General features: G+C 48.5%; 1 protein-coding gene across 5 annotated transcripts in view; it reads left to right on the forward strand.

The window, feature by feature from the left end:
• Nucleotides 1–20,313, forward strand: part of PPP1R13B (protein phosphatase 1 regulatory subunit 13B) — a 65,521-nt gene that overhangs the window by 29,550 nt on the left and 15,658 nt on the right. For 4 of the 5 annotated variants that reach the window (XM_029950252.1, XM_029950248.1, XM_029950249.1 and 1 more), the window contains exons 5-6: nucleotides 17,708–17,809; nucleotides 19,444–19,618. In XM_029950252.1, the coding sequence (XP_029806112.1) occupies nucleotides 17,708–17,809; nucleotides 19,444–19,618 (277 nt within the window). Of the gene's footprint in view, nucleotides 1–12,796; nucleotides 12,973–17,707; nucleotides 17,810–19,443; nucleotides 19,619–20,313 lie in introns of those variants that run through there. The other variant, XM_029950253.1, reaches the window with a different exon arrangement.

The following is a 20,313-nucleotide window of genomic DNA, read 5'->3' on the forward strand; positions in this document are numbered from 1 at the left end:
GTCCTCCAGTTGCTTTTTACAGGTACCAATGAGTGTGGGTTACAATTTATTTTTAAAGCATTATTTCGGGGGTAGAAAGTGTCATTTCCAGTGAATATTTCAAAACTTTTCATGAAGTTACGCTGAGTCTCTGGGTGGTCTCCCACTTCTAATAGTGTGGCCCGCATGGGGCTGTGACCGCGCCCTGGGGGCGTGTGGCCTCAGTCTCTGAGAGGTGAACAGGCACACTTGCCTTGTGCTCCGTGTTGATGCCTGGGCCCTTCTGTCAGGTTCTGGAGGACACAATGGCTGGTGAATTGAAACCTTCCTCAGGGTCACCTCCCTCGGAGAGGACTTCCTTCGTCAGAGCAGGCCTGGCGGGAGGCGGGGAGTGCCCCCTCCCCAGTCTCTGTCCCCTTCGGGAGCACCGCCTGGCGATGGCAGCGTGTGGCTGCAGGGGTGAGCGGAGTGAAGGAATGGAAGTGAGCGAGTGAGAGCACAGCGGAGACGAGAGAGATTTTCCACGTGGTCTTTCTGGAAGGTTTAGTGATGATTTCCAGATAATTTTCAGGCTAGAGACTTGCTTTGTTTTCTGGCTCTGCCACTAACTAGGTGTGACCTTGAGCGAGTTACCTCCTAGCACAGACCTGGGGAAGGAGCAGCCGGTCCGGAGTGTGGAGGGCCCTAAGTCACGTGGGCTTTAGAACCTTCTAACTAGCTAATTAGAGCGAGTTACTTTGACTCTCTACTTCCCAACTTAGTCTGACTGAACTGTGATTTTTGTTTTTTCATGGGCTCCTGTTGGGATTTTAGGGGATATTCTTCTCTCTCCTCCGTGAGATGAGGGTGTCAGCACCCCTCCCTGCCCTCCTCCCCGCCTCCTCCCTCCCCGCCCGTGCGGATGTACTTCGGTGCTGTCCAGGTTGGATATATTTGTACTGTCGTCTACCTGAGCCTCTAGACGACCACTCAAAAGTGCGTATTACTTTAGACTTGGCAGGTATTGTTCACTGCAGAGCCCAGCGGTATTCTTGATAGATGTCCTTTCCTTGCCTTCAGTATCATAATCCTTGCGCCACGCGGAACTATTCCTGACGTCAGGGTTATGATTCTCCTTCCTTAGCTTCCAGTTTCTAAAGGCCATTCCACAAATCCTCTTCTCGCTCCTGCCTCCAAATCTAGAGCCTCTGTAGGGTTCTGCCAGGCATATCTGCTTCAGAAAGTCTTCAGAAATAAATGCCCAGACCCCGTGGGCAGGACTTTTGGCTCAGTGGGTCCTGGAAACGTCCCCAGTGACTGGGTTGCCCTGCCTGGTTCGGGAGCCTCCGGGTTACACGCATACGCTGTCAGGAGTGTTCAGAACTTGGGGCGCCTGGGCGGCTCAGTCGGTTAAGCGTCCGGCCTTGGCTTGGGTCATAATCTCACGGTTCATGGGTTTGAGCCCCACATCAGGCTCTGTGCTGACAGCTCAGAGCCTGGAGCCTGCTTCTGATTCTGTGTCTCCCTCTCTCTCTGACCCTCCCCTGCTCGCACTGTTTCTCTCTATCTCTCAAAAAATAAATAAAAGACATTAAAACATTTTTTTAAAAAAAGTGTTCGGAACTTGTGCAACTGAATGGCACTGAACTTCAGGGAAGGATAAATATATTGAGTGTTAAGTGCTCTGTATCAAAGTTGGCAGTGTGCATATGATACAGGGAAGGGAGACCGAAGGAAAGGATTCCAGTCATAAAGTAAGTTCTGATGTATTCATGTGATGAGTCTGTGATCTTTTCCCTGATAAAGTTGTTTCTTAATGGGGAGATGCTGCTTCTATCTCATGAGCAACAAAACTGAAGCCTGACAGCAAAGTGAAAAATGTGTTTGTAGCCTTTGTGTGAGTTCTTTTTTTTTTTTATTTAAAAATTTTATTATTTTTTTACTTTATAAAGTTTCATATTTTTTTAACATATGCAATTATTTTCCATCATTTACAATACAGTAGTTGCAATGACACTCCAAACAGAAAAGCAAAGTAAAAAATCAAAACACCAACTTCTGTTTCATGTAATTAGACTTATATGTGTGAGTTCTAATTAGAGGAAGGCAGAGAGCTGTCGGGAGATGGAAGTTCACTGGAAGCATCACGTCAAAGTCACTGCTGGACTTTATGGCACACACGTGCCTGTTACGCCCAGTGATGCATTACATCTGTGATGTTCTTATTGTCTGCAGCGCACTTTCACGTGCATTTTTAAAGTTCCGAAGGCATTATTAAAAACCTCTTTCTTCAAAATGGCTGTGTACGCACCTTGGCTATAGAATAATGCGCACCGAGCCTTCTGCGCTGCAGGCGCGGCGCCCGGGGCAGGTCAGGCAGCAGCGGAGGGACGAGGGCGTGTAGGTTGAAAGAGGGCTGGAAGCTGAGTTGTTATGATTCATGCCCGTTAGCAGCTGCCAGGGCAAGAAGGTGGGGACTTCCGCTGTCCCAAAGTCGCAGGTCAACAAGTCAGGTTTTCTAAGAAATAAATGCCCAGACCACTGACCTTTTGGCTCAGTGAGTCTGGGAACCTCCAGGTTACACACTGTCAGGAGCTTTCAGAACTTACTTGTCCAGGGGCTCCTGGGAGGCTCAGTCTGTTAAGCATCCAGCTCTTGATTCCGGCTCATGTCATGGTCTCACGGTTTGTGAGTTCAAGCCCTGCATCAGGCTCTGCACTGACAGCACAGAACCTGGTTGGAATTCTCTCCCTCTCTCTTTGCCCCTCCCTCCCTCTTTCTCTTTCTCAAAATAAACAAATAAATGTTATTGGGAAAAAAAAAAACTTGCCCAACAGTTTTGGAGATCTGGTTTGACTATAAGCTATAAAAGGAAATGGATTTTTTCTCATTGTATATCCTTGCGTCAGGGCTCCCCAGGGCCGCCCCTGGTTTCAGGGGCGTACCAGGACCCACAGGACTCGGGATATGGTGTGCTCACGGCTGGGACTTCCCGCACTGTGAGGGACGACGTCTGAGGACCCCGGGCGCCAGCTTCCGGGAGGCCTTCCCGGTGGAGCCGTGCGGGATGTGCTCAGTCCCCCAGCCATCAGCTGGAACCGCACGGGCCACATGTTGTGGCCCAGGGAAGCTCAGTAGAGCCCCAGTACCCAGGCCCCTGCTGAGAGTGGGCCATTTGGGCAGCCTCTCTGCAGCAAATAGGAAGGCACCGGACTCCCAAAGGAAGCAAGTGTGTAGCATGAACCATATTAGCTGCACAAACATTTTAGGTTCAGCGAGCCTCTCGCTGCTCCTGGGAATGGTGGGAACCCTCCCCGAGTCTGAGCTCCCAGAGGGCAACACAAGGGCTCGCCTTGATGCAGGCCTGTAAGGAGAGTGGTCTTTGCTCTGCGGTGGAGATGCTTCTGCCCAGCGCCATTTCCCGTAGGTGTCCTGGGGGTGCTTTTTGCTGTTTTCTCAGCCAACCAGCCGAAACCAGGAATCAGTTCCTGCTTTATTCCTGTACTTGCGGTAAGTTGCTGAGGCCAGATGATCCCGCCCCCTCTCCTTTCTTCTAAGACCTTTGTAGCTTTAGCTCTTGGATTTGGGTCTGTGATGCACCATGAGTTGATTTTTGTGTCTGGTGTATGAAGGAGGGGTCTGGATGTATTCTTTTGCCGGTAAATAGCTATTTACGCTTGCAGCATTTGGTGAAAAGACTGCCTTTTTCTCCATTGAATTGTCTTGGCATCTTTGTCAAATCAAAATTGGCCAGAAATGTGAGAATTTACTTCTGGAAGCATTTATTATTAATATTGTGACTTGGACCCCCTGGGACTCACCTGTGCCTAGTGTCTCCAGATCAGGTAACATGTCACGTTGTCTAGAGAATAAACTTGTAGACTTACACTTGTGGAGTCAGGAGACGTTGCCAGTTTCCAGGACCTCACTCTCCTGTGATATAACTGGGGCTGGCCGGCCCCCTCTCCCAGCCGGAGGTGCGTCTCGGCCACCAGGGCCCTCCCTGCTCAGCGGTTCTCCTCGCAGTTCCGGCGCGTTGGTGGTTTCCCCTCCTGTTGCTTCAGAGTTCTGTGGGTTTATGTTGCTGATGCCAAAATCCCTTTACGCTCACATATCGGTTTGGGGACTTAATGACATTAGGATTAAACAGTCCTCCATTGTAAGCACAGTGAGGTGTGGATTTCTTTCAGTTTTCCTGTTGGGGTTTGTTGAGTTTACTGATTCTGAGGGTTAGCATCTATCAGCATGTCTAGAAAATTCTTTACTATTATCTGTGCAGGCAATTCTTCTTCCACACTTATTATTTTTGTTTTCTGGAATGCTTATTAGACAGATGTTATATCTTTCATTTTCTTCTCCTTTTCTCTTAATTTCTCTTTAAAAATTTCTTTACTGTCTTATTTATTTTTGAAAGAGAGTGTGAGGGGGGAGGGGCAGAAAGAGGAAGAGACACAGAATCCAAAGCAGGCTCCAGGCTCTGCGCTGTCAGCACAGAGCCCGATGCGGGGCTCGAACTCAACAGCTGTGAGATCGTGACCTGAGCTGAAGTCGGAAACAACCAGCTGAGCCAGCCAGGTGCCCCAATTTCTCTCCTTTTCTAAGTTTATTTTTGAGAGAGAGAGTGGGGAGAGGGGCAGTGAGAGGGGGAGAGAGAGAATCCCAAATAGACTCTGTGCTCTCAGAGCAGAGCCCAACGTGGGGCTCGATCTCATGACCCTGGGATCATGACCTGAGCCAAAATCAGGAGTTGAATGCTTAACTGACTGAGCAACCAAGGCATCTCACTTAATTTCTCTTTTATGTTTTTACTTTCTTTGTCTCTTTTTACTCTGTTCTGGATAGTTTCTTAGGATATATCTTTCAGTTAATGAATTCTGTCTTTACCTGTGTTTATTTGGCTGGCTAGTATATATAATGTACTTTTTTTTTTAATGTTTTTAATTTATTTTTGAGAGAGAGAGACAGCATGAGCAGGGGAGGGTCAGAAAGAGGAGACACAGAATCCGAAGCAGGTTCCAGGCCCTGAGCTATCAGCACAGAGCCCGACGTGGGGCTCGAACCCATGAACTGTGAGATCATGACCTAAGCTGAAGCCAGATGCTTAACCAACTGAGCCACCCAGGTGCCCCTATATAATGTACTTTAAATATTATTTATTATGAAAAAATAAGGCCCAGTCTGGAAGAAAATACTTGCAAATCCTGTATCTGACAAAGGACTTGTATACAGAATATGCAAAGAACTCTTAAAACCCAATAAGAAAATAACCCATTTAAAAAGAAACAGACAGGGGTACCTGCCTTGAGATTCTCTCTCCTCATCTCCCTGCCCCTCCCCAACTTGCGTGAGCACACACTCTCCCACCCCCCCCCCCAAAATTAAAAATAAATAAAAAAGAAACAGGCAAAAGATTTGAATAGATGTTTCCCCAAAGCAATATATGTATGTCAGGTAAGCACATGGATAAATGTCAAACATCATTAGTCTTTAGGAAAATACAAGGTAAAACCACACTGAAATGCCACTATAGACCTATTAGAATGTCTAAACTAAGAAGACCGATCTTAGCAAGTGTTGCCGGGCCTGTGGAGAGCCCGGAACTCTGCTGCTGGTGGGGATGTCAGGTGGTAGAATCTGGAAAACAGTGTGACAGCTTCTTTAAAACCTGAACATGAATCTTGTATGTGATCCAGCAATTCTACTCCTTAAGTATCTACCAAAGAGAAAAGAAAGCAAATGTTCATACAAACTGGGGCGCCTGGGTGGCTCAGTCAGTTGGGCCTCCGACTTCAGCTCAGGTCAGATCTCACATTCGTGGGTTCGAGCCCCGCGTCAGGCTCTGTGTTGACTCCTAGCTCAGAGCCTGGAGCCTGCTTCCGGTTCTGTGTCTCCTTTTCTCTCTGCCCCCCCCATGCTCTGTCTCTCTCTGTATCAAAAATAAATAAAACATTAAAAAATTTTTTTTAAATGTTCATACAAACTTATACATTAACGTTCATAGCAGTTTGATTTGCCAAAATCTGGAAACCACCTCAGTGTCTAGTGACAGGTGAGTGGACGGCAGACATCACAGGTGCACACGGTGAGCTGTAACTGAGCGGTAACGAGGCAGCTGCACGGATGGACCTCACTGTGCTGAAAAGAAGCCAGACCACAGGGTACACACTGCTGGCTTCTCTGCGCATAAAACTCCAGGAAGTGTGGACCAACAGTGTGCAGAGAATGGCTGGGTGGCGGCCTGTGTACCTGGGAGCCGGGGGCAAGGAGGAGGCGGGAGGCACAAGACACAGGGCTGCAGGGCGCAGGCCAGCTTCAGCGCCCCCTCTTCGCCCAGAGCTGCTGCCGCCTCTGTGGCTTCCTGACTGCTGTGTCAGCCCGGCGATGCTTTCGGGAAGAGGTGTTTATGTTTCATCTGACCTCGTGGGTGCTGTGATCAGGAGTACGGTTCTGCGTGTCTTGGGGGCCATGCTGTTGGAACAGAGCGGTTCCAGTGGGGTTTTGCTTATAGTTCTCAGGTGGCATGTGGTGGTTTTTCTCTTAGTGTTGTTTGTGTTCATTTTCCTGCTGATCTTTCCAGCTCTGATCATTCCTAGCTACTTGCCTTGGGTATAAATATGTGTTGAACCAAACTGAGTTTATGTGGGTGAATTTTAATCGTAAGAGTAACTAATGTTGATAGGATAAAATCGCATCATATTATAGTATTATCACACTGGTTGAGAGCCAGTATACATTTTAATGTATTTTTTTAACTTTATTTTTGAGAGAGAGAGAGAGAGACACACACAGCTTGAGCAGGGGAGGGTCAGAGAGAGAGGGAGACACAGTACCTGAAGACAGGTTCCAGGCTCTGAGCTAAACATCAGCACAGAGCCTGATGCGGGGCTCGAACCCACAACCATGAGCACATGACCTGAGCCGAAGCCGGACGCTCAACCGACTGAGTCACCCAGGTGCCCCTACATTTTAGATAGTAATTGACTTATTAATTTTTGAGGCTTAGTGATTGTTAGGATATGAGGCACTCCAGCTCCAGAATATAATGAAACGTTAGACTCAATTTTACTGAACGTTTGCGGGGCTACAAATATGTCTACATGTTTAGAGTGTGTCTTGATATCGTTATCACCTATTTCATTTGCTGAATAGGCAAGTAGGAACGCTCTCCAAACCTGAGCAATTCTAAGGGCACCAGAATAATAGGATATGGCTTGGTTAGCTTCCTGAGGTGGATGTCTGGAAGATCTTTCCAGAGAGGTCAGACGCGTCTGCAGAGGTGCAGGGGAGAGCATGAAGCACTCTGGGAGGCCCAAGAACGAGGAGCACAGCGGGAACCATGGAGCAGAGATTGGGGGGTGAGGAGAGGGCTGATGCTGAAGAGCCAAGAGGGCTGAAGTGCCCTGGTCAGGGAGGTGCCGGATCGCCGCCGTGTCGTGAGCTGGAACCTAGTCCTCTAGGATATAAGCGAGAGAAGGACAGGAAGGAGCCCTCTGGTGCTAGTGCCGTTGGAGTCGTGTGACCGGCACGGGGACAGGGGGCGAGGATGAGGCTGGAGGCAGGGAGCCCTGTGAGGTCACTGCTTGCCGCGCTTGACGGTAGAGCCACGACTCCACCATCAGTTAGACGGGATCCCAGAGAGACTTCCATGCAAAGGAAGGAAGGATTTGAAAAGAAGAATCTCAAGGTTGTGGAGCTAGAAGCTCCTACGCTGTGCGTCCATAAACTGCAGTTCGAAGAAAGGTTTCATTTCATTCCTTCCTGTAATTCACATGTTGCTGCTTATATGAAATTACCCCAAGAAAGTAAAAAGAGGGAGTTCGACTTTTTTAGACTTCCTCTGGAATCATACAAGCAGTGATTAGGCAAGCCTCCTCCAGGAAGCCCTCCACCATCACTGAGCAGGTAACATTAGTCTCTTTTGTCATTTCTCATGATCTTCCAAAACTAAAGAGTAGCCTAGAGTTCTCATTCTTCTTTACATTTTATTTCTTTATTATTATGTGCTAGAATCAAGTTATCTTTAGCTTTTGTGTTTTTCAGTGGGGGAAATTAGTTCTTTTCCTGTTACATTGAACCATATGAAATTGTTTATGTTTGACCATTTTCAATCTACAAAAACAGCATTTTCATATGATTCAAGCTGGGACTATGCAGGTGGCATCTGGCAGAGCATCTCCCCTTTGGTACAAGACGTGAGTGGGCGTCAAGGGCGGTCGCTCATGCCTGTGTGGCAGCCTGGTGAGACAGTGATGTGAGGCCGGGACGTCCTGCGGGAGGGAACGGGCGTCCGGCTCGGCGTCCAGAGACCCGGGCTGAGGGCCTGACACTGCTCCTGGGCCGCCCCCGCGCTTGGGACGGCTGCCCAGCCGGCTGCCAGAGCTCAGTTTTCTCATCTGTGAAGTAGGCGTAAGAACTTTCCTATAGGGGCTGTGTAAACATCTACTAAGATAACCATAGACTCAGGTTTATGTAAATGTCTGACGTGTAAGTGCTTGTTGCATGTTGTTGAATCTCTAGAATTCAGAATGCATGAAATCCTGAGTTCTTTCCTGTCTCTGGAAGTGGGGTCAGATGCTGAGTGTCAGAACGATTGCATGAGCAGTCCTGCAGGGGATCCGGAAGAGCCTCCGGAGGCAGCTGGCACGGCCACGAGGTCGGAGAGGATAGGTAGGGGGTGGGAAGATGGGGTGAGGGCTGTATGGCTGGAGGGAATAATCAGAAATGGGGAGGCGTCAGCTCTGGGGTGGAGAGACAAGCACAGATACTAGAGGGACACTGAGCAATAGCTTCTGTTTTGAGCATTGTAGGTTCAAGTTGGTGATGAGGCCGAGTTTCTTGGGAAATGCTACAGCCATTAATGGAATAAGTTTAGGGAAGAAGCCGGGGTGGAAGGAAGGGCGGAGTTTGGTTTCAGACGCGCCGAGGGTGACGTGCTGGCCGGCTGGACGAGTCAGAGTGTGCCTCTGGCGGGGGCACTGTGGCCCCAGCTCCCGTGAAGGGAGTAATACTATCACGGCGTTCTCCTCTGTTGTGACCAGAGATGCAGGCATTTAAGTGAGTGTTAAAATCTGCATGCCAGGATTAGAGCTGGCATCTGAAGTGATCCATTAATTGCTGACAAAACCCACTAGTCTTTTCTGATAAACTGATTCCAAGGAATGTATGTTAGGCACTGAGGATAAAAGCAGCATTTATAGCTAACACCTCTATCGATTGCACTCTTAGCTCGCTCTCTCAAATACATGCCCGGAAACATTCTCTCTTTGTTGTGTCGTGACAGCGCTGTTGGGAATAACCACCAAATTCCTGTACGTAGTGAACACTAGACCGATAGAGGTGCAGAGTCTTTATGAGGTCTGACAGTCAATGGACGCAGCGGTTTTAAAATATGAAGATCCTGTAAAGCATCTCTCTTTGTGAGGTGGAGCCAGATTCCCCTTTTCTTCTCCCAAACTTGCTGACTTGCGCCTGGCTAATAGAATCGGGAGAAAGCGGTGCAGTGTGACTTCTGAGGCGAGTTCACTAAAGACAGCTTCCCCTGCTGCTCTCTCCTGGATGGTTTGCTCCGGGGGAAACCAGCCCCAATGTTGTGAGGGGATGCAAACAAGCAGTGCTGTGAAGAGTCCACTTGGGGGCCGGGAGTACGCCATCTTGGAATCAGATCCTCCAGCCCCAGTCAGGCCTGAGGACAAGTACAGCCCCAGCATTTGACCCAAGCTCTTGAGAAATCTTCAGCAGAACTGCCCAGTCAAGCTGTTCCTTAATCCTTTGTCCTGGAAACTGTGAGCCATAATGAAAGTTGGTTGTATTTTAAGCCAATGAATTTAGATGTAATCTGTTATCGGCAACAGAGAACTAATATGTATCCTTGGAACGAATAATGTGGGCTATTGATTCCCAAATCATGCTCACAAGTATAAAATAAATGAATTGAACTGTGAAGACGTCCTTGCGTAAATAGTAAACGTGGATACAGTTGGAAAATAAAGTGTCATGTGGGTGTGTTGTGCTTGCCAGAAGTGGAAACGGCTCCACGTGCGGCTGGTGAGGGTGGAGGACGCAGAGGACCCATTCCCTGGTTTTGAAATGTAAGTTCTTCTTTCGAATCATTTTCAGCACCCGTTTTTCAACTTTTAGGGAGATTGCACTCAAACTTAAAAATAAAATTATAGCCCACAGTTGTTTAGTATGGTCAACTAAACTTCAACAAAGCAGGAAAGAATATCTAATGCAAAAAAAGTCTCTTCAACAAATGGTGCTGGGAAAACTGGATGGCAATATGCAGAAGAATGTCACTGGACCACTTTCTTCCACCATACACAAAAGTAAATTCAATATGGATGAAAAACCTGATTGTGAGACAGGAAACCAGCAAAGTCTTAGAGAAGAACACAGGCAGCAATCTCTCTGACCTTGGCCAGAGCAGCTTCTTACTAGACATGTCTCTGAAAGCAAGGGAAACAAAAGCAAAAAACAAACACGAACTGTTGGGACCTCATCAAGATAAAAAGCTTCTGCACGGTAAAGGAGACAATCAGCAAAACTGAAAGGCAACCTGTGGAATGGGAGAAGATCTTTGCAAACCACACATCTAATAAAGCGTTAGTATCCAAAATCTGTAAAGAACTTACAAACTCAACACCCAAAAAGCAAATAGCCCAGTGAAGAAAAGGGCAGAAGACATGAATAGACACTTAGTTCTTCCAAAGAAGACATAGGGACACCTAATAGATAAGTGCAGAAATGCTCAACACCACTTATCAGGGAAATAAAAATCAAAACCTCAGTGAGCTACCACTTCCCACCTGTCAGAGTGGCTAAAAGTAACACAAGAAACAACAGGTGTTGGTGAGGAATCTGAGAAAGGGAAGCCCTCCCACACTGTTAGTGGGAGTGCAGACTAGTACATTCACTCCGGAGAATAGTATGGAGGCTCTTCAGAAAACTGAATATAGAACTGCCCTACGGCCAGCAATTGCACTATTAGATATTTACCCAAATACAGAAATACAGATTTGAAGGGGTACATGCGCTCCAGTGTTTATAGCAGCCTTATCAACAATAGCTAAACTATGGAGAGAGGCCAAATGTCCATCAACTAATGAATAGATGAAGATGTGTATATACACACGTACACACAATGGGATCTTACTCAGCCATCAGAAAGAGTGAAATCTTGCCATTTGCAGTGACATGGATGGAACCAGAATGAATTATGCTAAACGAAATAAGTCAACCAGAGAAAGACAAAGTTTATTTTCAGATGGGAGGGGCAAATTGCAAGCAGGGATTTGAACACACAAGAGGCTCAAACCCATGAACCTATGAGATCATGACCGGAGCCGGAGTCGGCCACCTAACTGACTGAGCCACCCAGGACCCCCACCACAATAGACTCTTAACACTAGAGAACAAACGGAGGGTTGATGGAGGCAGGTGGGGGATGGGCTAGATGGGGGATGGAAATTAAGGAAGGCACTTGTGCTGAGCAATGGGTGTTGTAAGTGATAAATGAGTGAATTCTACTCCTGAAACCAATATTGCCTGTATGGTAACTAAAAATTTAAGTTAAACAAAAATGAAATCATAGGAGAGGAGAGCATCTTTAGGGTAACACAAGCCAAATGAGAGCACCGCTGGGAGAGTTAACCCGCACGCACCGTGGGCGGGGGCGGGGGGGGGGGTCGTAGAAGATGCCCTCTCCTTGTCACGCGGTGCGTGTGCCCAGAGCGCACCGCTGGGACTCGTCCAAGCCTGGTGTGCACTTTAGAGTTGTGCCGGACCCTGTCCTCTGACGAGCAGCTGCCGGGTCTGAAAGTGTCATGTCAAAACATGACTCCTTACAGAACACTTAGTGTGCAAATGTGTGAAAATCATTACACACACACAAAAAAGCCTCAAAAATGGCACAGTTTCAGGAACTGCGATAGTTAAGAGTCATCAACTGAGCGAACACTATGCAAGGTGGCAGCTCCTTTTGTTTTCATACATAAACTTGTCATCTTTGCTAAGTTTTTTTGCACGTTAGAAGAATACACTTGGCGCATACTGACAGGCTGTTTTAATAATAGATTATAAAACAAAGTCTTCTTCCTAATGTCATTCGTGGCTAAGGCTAGAAGATGTGCATGTATATGTTGCATAATTGCCTGCGGTGGTTCATTTTGAGAAACTGTTCCGTGTCTTTAATGCCTGAACTATTGTAACACCACTTTCAAACAAGTTTAAAACGTTACCTGAAGAGACCAAAAAAAAAATACTTCTGATTAAAGCCATGGTACCAAATTGACTTGTGACTTAAAGCTCTCAATCATAATTATCAAGTGAGTCATAGTTTTTCTGAACATCTTAACATTTTAGGTCCGGTAGCCCGTTTTTCAGGCAGATGATAGCTCCATGAGTCACGACTCCTGCACAGAATTAGCACAAAGGAGACTTTGGGAAATGAGCCCCTGTCCTTGTCTAACTGCTGGCACGTCTTGTTTATTGACAGCTTATTTATTGAAAATCTGAACGTAGTATGTTTGGTTTTGATCACTTAATTATGGACATTTTTATTCTTTTTTAAATTACTTATCTGAATACCTTTTATGAAGTCCTTTCTTTGCCAAGATGTTAACATTTTATTTAAGAAGAGATAGTTAAAATGTAAACATTGACAGCGAGTGTTGGCAAGGATGCAGAGAAGCTAGAACTTTCCTGTGTGGCTTGTGGGGGGGTATAAAATGGTGCATTTCACTCTGGAAAGCAGTTTGGCAATTTCTGTAAGGTCAGCACCCACTTAACCACACCACCTGCCTGTTCTACTTTCTTGACTTTGGCTACCCAAGCGACGCCAGAACGCTGGTCCACGCGAATACCGGGACATGAGTCCTCAAGACAGCTTTAGTCCTCGTAGTCCGGAAGTGGCCACAGCGCCCATGTCCGCCAGCAGATGATCGGATGACCGAAACGCGGCGCGGCCATACGGCGGAGCGCTGCTCAGCAGTGAACAGGACGAGCTCACCGGTTCACGTAAGGCCGCGGGTGAATCTTGGAGGCGATGTGGCGTGAAGGGAGCACGCACCGTCCCGTCGCGTCGGCGTGGAATTCTTGGGCAAACGGAACGAGGCGGTCAGGACAGAACCACAGGCCCCACGTCGTAGTTGCGGGGGAGGGGCGGGGCCGGGGGCCTGAGGAGTGGGATTGACATCGGGCGTCAGAATTCATTCCACAGTGGACTTCACCTGGGGGCTTTTAAGAGTCGCTAATATCTTAACTACAAGACCACAGAAGAAAGTTATGTTTTATTTTTGCTTATTCTGAGTGTTGTGAAATAATTTTATTTGAAATTTCTATACAGTCAGGTATAGTAACACACAGAGGAGGGGCCAGCTGCTTGTTTGGTTTCATTGTTTTGGCCAAGGACGTCTTAAAGAGTCTACGTTTAGACCCACAGCTCCTGGGGTGGCGGAGAGGCCGTGAAGCGGCGTCACGTGAGGGCGCTCAGCGCAGGGAAAGCTGAGCTCGGGCTCTGCTCCTCGTAGTCGAGTTTGATGCGTAACCCGATCGCTTGCGTTGTGAGATTCTTCTGTCGTCGGTCAGAATAGAGACTCACTGGAAACAGGGGCACGTCCTACTTGTCTCTTACCGTGCCTGCGGTGCCTGCGGTTCCTTCCGGCTGGCGGGGCGAGGGCGAGAGAGTGTCCCTGGTGCGGGGGCGGACGCGTTGCGCACTCCAACCGGTTCCAGTTCCCGTGACCCCTTCACAGCTGCCTTGCCGTTAGTCTCTGTCCGTCACTCATGCTGGGATCTTGAGCACGTAGTTTGTTTATTTATTTACTAGTGTTTGTTTATTTTGAGAGATAGAGCACGAGTTGGGGAAGGGCAGGAGGACGGGGTACAGAGGATCCGAGGGAGGCTCCACACTGACGGCATAGAGCCCAGTGTGGGGCTAGAACTCAACAAACCGTGAGATCATGACCTGAGCCGAAGTCAGACACTCCACCGACAGCCCCCCAGGCGCCCCGCACGTGTTTAGTTCCTTCCTTCACAGAACCCCACTGCCACTGCCGCTTGCAGCCCCTCCAGGCAGACGGGACTTAGGGCACAGCATCGGGAGGAAGGCCGCGAGGGCCAGAGGAGGCTTGCGTTAATGAGGCATTGAGAAAACTCAGCGGCGTCTGGCTGGCTGAGTCAGTAGAGCGCCTGACTCTTGATCTTGAGGTTGTGAGTTTGAGCCCATGGTGCGTGTAGAGATTACTTAAGGAGATTCTTTTAAAAAAGAATCTGTGGACACAGTTAATATGGTGAGGAGAATGTAGACTTCGTAGGAAGACAGAATGAGAAGTGTGGGCTTTTGAGTTTGCGAAGATGCTGTCCACACCCGAATGTGAGGGAGCCCTGACCCGTTCATAGATCCACTCCAGCGTGGTGGGTGGGGCCTGCAGCCGCTGGGGCTGGGGGTCTCTGGAAGTCTGTCGTTAGTTAGAGGGTCCCGGGGAAAGCTTTCTGTCTGGTCAGTATTTTGTATATAGAAGTCTTCTAAGTTAGACGACTAAGTCTTTTAATTTATCATTTCTGTGGGGAGGTTTGTGGTGTTTGGAGAAGGAAGGGCACATGACCGGCTGCGTGACCATGAAGGCTGGCGGCCAGAGGCTTCTGGCGCCCTCTGCTCCTGGCAGAGGTGGGGTTTGCTGGACGTGGGTGTGGAGTTGGGTGGGTCACGTTTGTTGTGAGCAGTGGGGGAGCATCCTGCATTCATAGGGAGCACAGACACTTCCCCTAGAGTCCAGAGTTCAGCTGGGTCACGTGAGAGGGCCCGAGCCGCACGTGAGAGGTCACGTGAGAGGGTCACGTGAGAGGGCCCCAGGCCGCAGCCCTGCCGGAAGGCTGTGAGGGAGGCCCGCCCGCCAGGTTGTCCTCCGGGCCGTTGGGGGGGGGGGGGACGAGCCCACTGGGCTGCTGCTGCCAGGGCACGGGCACCCACTTCTGCACTAACCGTGCTGCTGGGGGGGCCCCCAGCCTCTCTGTGGCCTGGAGCTGAGCTCACCGGGTGACCCGGCCACGGGGGCCCTCCGGGAGCCCAGGGACCAGGATTTGATTTCTCCTGACTCGATCCAGGGCAGAGAAATGGGCAAGGTGTTAGGGCATAGGTTTGTTTGCATGCACGTGGAGAGCTGAGAACCTTCGGGAGGGCTGAGCTGGCCTGGGGGGCCACGGTGACTGCCGATGTCAAAGGGCTGAATTTGCATTGAAGGGTTTTGTTGTCCTAAAAACTGAAAAGGGGCTTCTTTTTGTTAAATTTTCACATTGAACAATTAAGGGAAGATCTACGAACGTGTAAAATGTAGTGTGACTTGTAGGTTTATGGTGATTGCTGTTTGTAACCCATTTCAGATATAGTTAAGGGGCGCCTGGCGGGGCTCAGTCGGTTAACCGTTTGACTTCAGCTCAGGTTGTGCTGTCCCCATTTGTGAGTTCGAGCCCGGTGTTGGGCTCTGTGCTGACAGCTCAGAGCCTGGAGCCTGGTTTGGATTCTGTGTCTCCCTCTCTCTCTGCCCCTGCCCTGCTCGTGCCCTGTCTCACTCTCTGCACCTTCCCTGCTCACACTTAGTGAAGTTACACAGAGGTGCTGCTGGCTTCAGCCGCACATGTGCCAAAAAAGTGGAGCAGCTGTGTGGGTGGTGCCTGTGTAAGGTCCACACGCGGATTTGTAAAGTGTTCCATATTTCTAAATTAACTATGCTGGAATTAAAATGAAAATTTTAAAAATTTACATAGGGACGTTCACTTTGAAAAAATTCGTTGAGCTGTGCCCGCTGATACACAATTTTGTGCATGTGAGGCACGCGGTGTTACTGAGTCACAGTGCGTGTTGGCACACGTGTCCTGTCAGCACTGCCGACGCGGCCCGACCAGCAGCTCGCCGCTGCGCCGCCGGTGGGGCGGGGGCCCAGATAAGGTTTGGTTGTTTAAGTTGTAAAATTAAGAAATTAATGTAAATTGAAAGATTTGGTGACTGGACATAGTTTTCCTCTCGTCGAAAACACTTTTAAGAGGTTCTAATGGTTTCAAAAATACTTTTTGTTACAGTGATTAGAAAATCGGAGAAGGTGGAAATTAGCAGCTGTTATTAGAGTTAAAACAGATTTCAGGCATTTTGATGGTTCTGCCAGGCATTTTTTTTGTACAATAAACAAATTTCTTTAGACATGGAAGTTTCTGTAGTTTTACAGCGTCTAGTTCCGAAGAGGGGTTTGCTCCATATTGTTTCCTCAGGGTCTTAGATAACCGGAGACAAGTCCGTGCGCGACCGGCGGGGGAGGGGGAGGGGGAGGGGGGCCGCGCGCCAGGGAGAAGGGTGCCCCAGGGAGCACCGCGGCCTGGGCGCCGCCCCGGTAGCCCCCGCCAGCCCTGTGGAAGACTCTGACCTCCGCCGTGCTCGCGGGGATGTCGGGTTCTCCCTGCCGCCGGGGCCGCGAGGCTCAGGAGGGCTGCCCGGCGGAGGCGCCTCGTGCTGTTGAGCGGCGGCGGCCGCAGAGCGTGGGGACGTGCCTTCCCGGCCTGGCAGTGACCGCTCCTCTCGGGCGTCCTTTCTGTACCCGCTTCGCGTGCCGTATTCTGCCGGCAGCGGGTCAGTCCTTGGTGTCAGCCCAGCATATGGTTGTTTTAAGGAGGTGTTGGCATTTTTAGAATCTATGTTTTTTAGCTTGAGACCAGGTGGCGGTGAAATGACATTTGTCCTCAAGGGTCACTACACATTTGTTTTCTAGCTGGTGTATTCTCAAACATTTGACAGCCCCATTTATTCAAATTCACCCTTGAATGGCCAGTCTGAAAAGAGGAATGTCATTTTTAATATACATTTGCAAAGGTTTGGGTCCTTTTTTTTTTTTAAATTCCTGTATAGTTAACATAGAGTGTTGTATTAGTTTCAGGTGTGCAGTGTAGTGATTCAGCAACTGTATCCATTGCTCATCGGGATAAGTGTACTCTTAGTCCCCTTTACCTATTTTCTCCCATCCCCCACCCCCTGTCCTCCTGCCCCCAACTCAGGTAATGGTCAGTTTTCTCTAGAGTCTGTTTTTTGGTTTGTCTCTTTTTCCTTTGTTCTTTTGTTTCTTACATTCCACATGTGACTGAAACCATATGGTATTTATCTTTCCCTGAATGACTTATTTTATGTAGCACTGTTCTCTCTGGATCCGTCCATGTTCTAAATGACAGTATTTCCTTTTTTGTGGCTGAGTAGTATTCCATTGTATGCATACATACCACGTCTTCTCCATTCGTCTCTCCGTGGACACTTGGGCTCCTCCCATAATTTGGCTATCATAAATAATGCTGCAGTAAACATAAGGGTACATATATTTTTTCAAATTGGTGTTTTTATTTTCTTTGAGTAAATACCCAGAAGTGGAATTACTGGATCATATGGTAGTTACATTTTTAATTTTCTGAGGAAACTTCATACAGTTTTCCACAGTGGCTGCACCAGTCTTCATTCCCACAAGTTGTGTCCCGTGTGTGTGTATGTGCGTGCCGTCCCCTTTTAATATAGTATTTGGTTTATTTAAAAAGCTGTTATGTATATTTAACAAAAGCTGTCAATAAGCGAGAGAAGTTCTTATGTACCAAGTACTTTGTATTACCCTAACTTCTAGAAGGGAAGCTATCTGAGATCCTGATGTATGTTTGTTCTGACATGAGGAAAACGATGATGCGGCTAAGCCTTACGCTCCAGCCCGCCCGTGTTCTCTCCCCGCAGGTGGGAAATCCACGCGCGGAGCTGACCCTCTCCGAGCTCCAAGACATGGCCGCCAGGCAGCAGCAGCAGATTGAAAATCAGCAGCAAATGTTGGTTGCCAAGGTGAGCTTATAGAAGCTGAGGCGGGAGAATGTTCGTGAAGAGTGTTCTTCAGCAGTTACTGTAGACTGGAGTGAATACACCCACGGGTGGCCCTTGTAGGGAGGACCCAGCCACGGAAGTATTGGCCCCGGTGTCCTTCTGTCTTTGTCTCCTCTTCTGTGACATGCATGAATCCTGTAGCCCCTTCCGGCGGGGAAGGGATCAGAGCAAGACCCTCGACACCCGCCCTCAGACTCCCCGGGACGGGAGGTGGTTGGTCTCAGTCAGCTGTAGATAAAACCTGGCTGGACACCTGGCGGCGGCCCCGCAGCCACGACGGTGGCCGCCGAGGCCCCCGCTCCGGCGCTCTGCGTGGACTTGGGTTTCTCACGGCGCAGCGCAGTTAGCGCGTGCTCTCTACACCGAGTTGCGTGTGTGTCATTGCGCTGCTGTAACAAAATTTGAAATTTATTTAATCACAGACTGAAAACTCAGTCCTATCGCCCATGCCTGCTGGAGAAAATTCTTGTGATGATTCCTGAGCCTGCTGTGAGACTCTGCTGTGTACGGAGATTACAGGCACGTTTGCCTGGTCCTCCGCCTGCCGTGGGGGGCTGCTTCGTAGCCAAGCATCCAGTCCCACTGTTTCCACTTGCTGAGTGACCACATAGTTCAATGTACTATCCACGTCTATGTGGATATATTATAGCATAAATTGGGCTTGTTTTTAAAAGTTGTCTTGCAAAGTTTATTAAAACAGTTAAGAGTTAAGTAAATTGGGAAGTATTTTTAATCCCATTAATAAGATTTCTCAGCTGAAGTGCACATAGTGTTACGTAATTATAACATTTTCTAGTTCTGCTTTTTGTTTCCTTTCCAAATACTGATCCAAGAGTGTTACCGATAAAGCAAGCCCTAACTGTTTTCAGCAGCGTAAACTACAAGTCAGTGCTAACATCAGCATGTGCTTTACGTATTCAAGCACATATTTCCTTACTCCAGAGTGTCATGTGTCATCCCTGCAGAGTCACACTGCAGCCTCTCTTTACTTAGGTGTATTGTATGCATGCATGTGGGACCATATTTCATGTCAGCTGTTACCCTATCGCATTAACAGGGAAAAGATCATTGAAGAGTATTCGTATATCTTTACTTTAGGATTGTCCTGTTCTTATTTGACCATGGAATGTTCCTTGACTGTTCGTTGTTACTTAGCAAATTAGAGGTTTATTTCTTTACTGATCAACTTCAGTATAAAGCCCTTTGCTTTAGTGCTGCTTTCCTTTAAGAGATAAATAAGGGACCTTGGGAAGCTGCTTTGTGGCAGCAGGAAATGTGCAAACGACAGCAGGAAACTTGGGCTGGCTGGGGCTCCACACAGAGGACGGAGGTAAGACTGTGCGCGTGTGTGACACGGTAAGGCTCTGAGGAAGGGTTCGTATGGACTGAGTGTGGACCGGTGTGCGGAGCACAACGCACTTGACAAAGCCCCGTTATTCCACGTCTGCGCGGGCCAAGATCTGCGGGCGTCCGCAGGCGTTTCTTTCCTGTTGGTTACGAGGGCTGATGCCGTGGAGCCCACTCAGGCTTTTCCGATGTGTAAAAGTGATCATCTGCTTCAACTTCTGCAGGCTCCTGTTTCCTTCTTTTGTCAGGAACAACGTTTACATTTCCTGAAGCAGCAGGAGCGCCGTCAGCAGCAGTCTCTCTCTGAAAATGAAAAGCTTCAGAAATTGAAAGAGCGAGTCGAAGCCCAGGAAAACAAGCTGAAGAAAATCCGTGCCATGAGGGGACAAGTGGACTACAGCAAAATCATGAACGGCAACCTGTGTACGTCCGTGCCTGCTCTGTGCCCGCACTCAGCTTCGGGACACTGCGTGCACGTGGACCAGTGTCACACCTTGCTATAGAAAGTGCACTGACGTTCTTCTCTGATTCCTGCATCTAAAAGGAAGGGGTGGGTTAGGTTAGGTTGAGTGTTCCTAGAAGGTCTCTCGGTGCGGCGGGAAGGTCCGTCGTCACATTTGTAGCACGTTAGCCGCCCTCTGGATTGGGGCCACAGCACGTGACACTCTGCTCCTCATGAGGGTCTCTGTAAATTGAATAGCTTAAGCCTCATCTGGGTAGTAAGATAGCCACACAGATGCTCACTTTTTGCCTCTGTGTGTGGTTGTTTCATTATCAGTTTGGTCAGCGCCTACTCTGTGTTACGGTGACCAGCCAGCCAGACTCGGACTCCTGCCCTTAGGAGCACTTTGGTCTGTTGGTGCGTTGAGATTCCTAAGTGACTTGGCCAAGCTGCCCTTTGGACTGGCTGTCCCGATGAAAGCGTATTCAGTGATCAGTGCACCAACAGTCTGCCGTATGGGCAGTCACATCGTGTGTCCCAGAGGCTTGTCAGAACGTACGTTGGATTATGAATGTCAGTTTTCTCCCCAAAGTCTAGCCCTAGGTGACGCTAGAGCTGAGTTGAATGGATAGAAATGAAGAAATCACAAAACCAAAATAACAAAATACCACACACA

The sequence above is a fragment of the Suricata suricatta genome, chromosome 9 (assembly GCF_006229205.1).
Source record: "Suricata suricatta isolate VVHF042 chromosome 9, meerkat_22Aug2017_6uvM2_HiC, whole genome shotgun sequence".
Taxonomy (NCBI): domain Eukaryota; kingdom Metazoa; phylum Chordata; class Mammalia; order Carnivora; family Herpestidae; genus Suricata; species Suricata suricatta.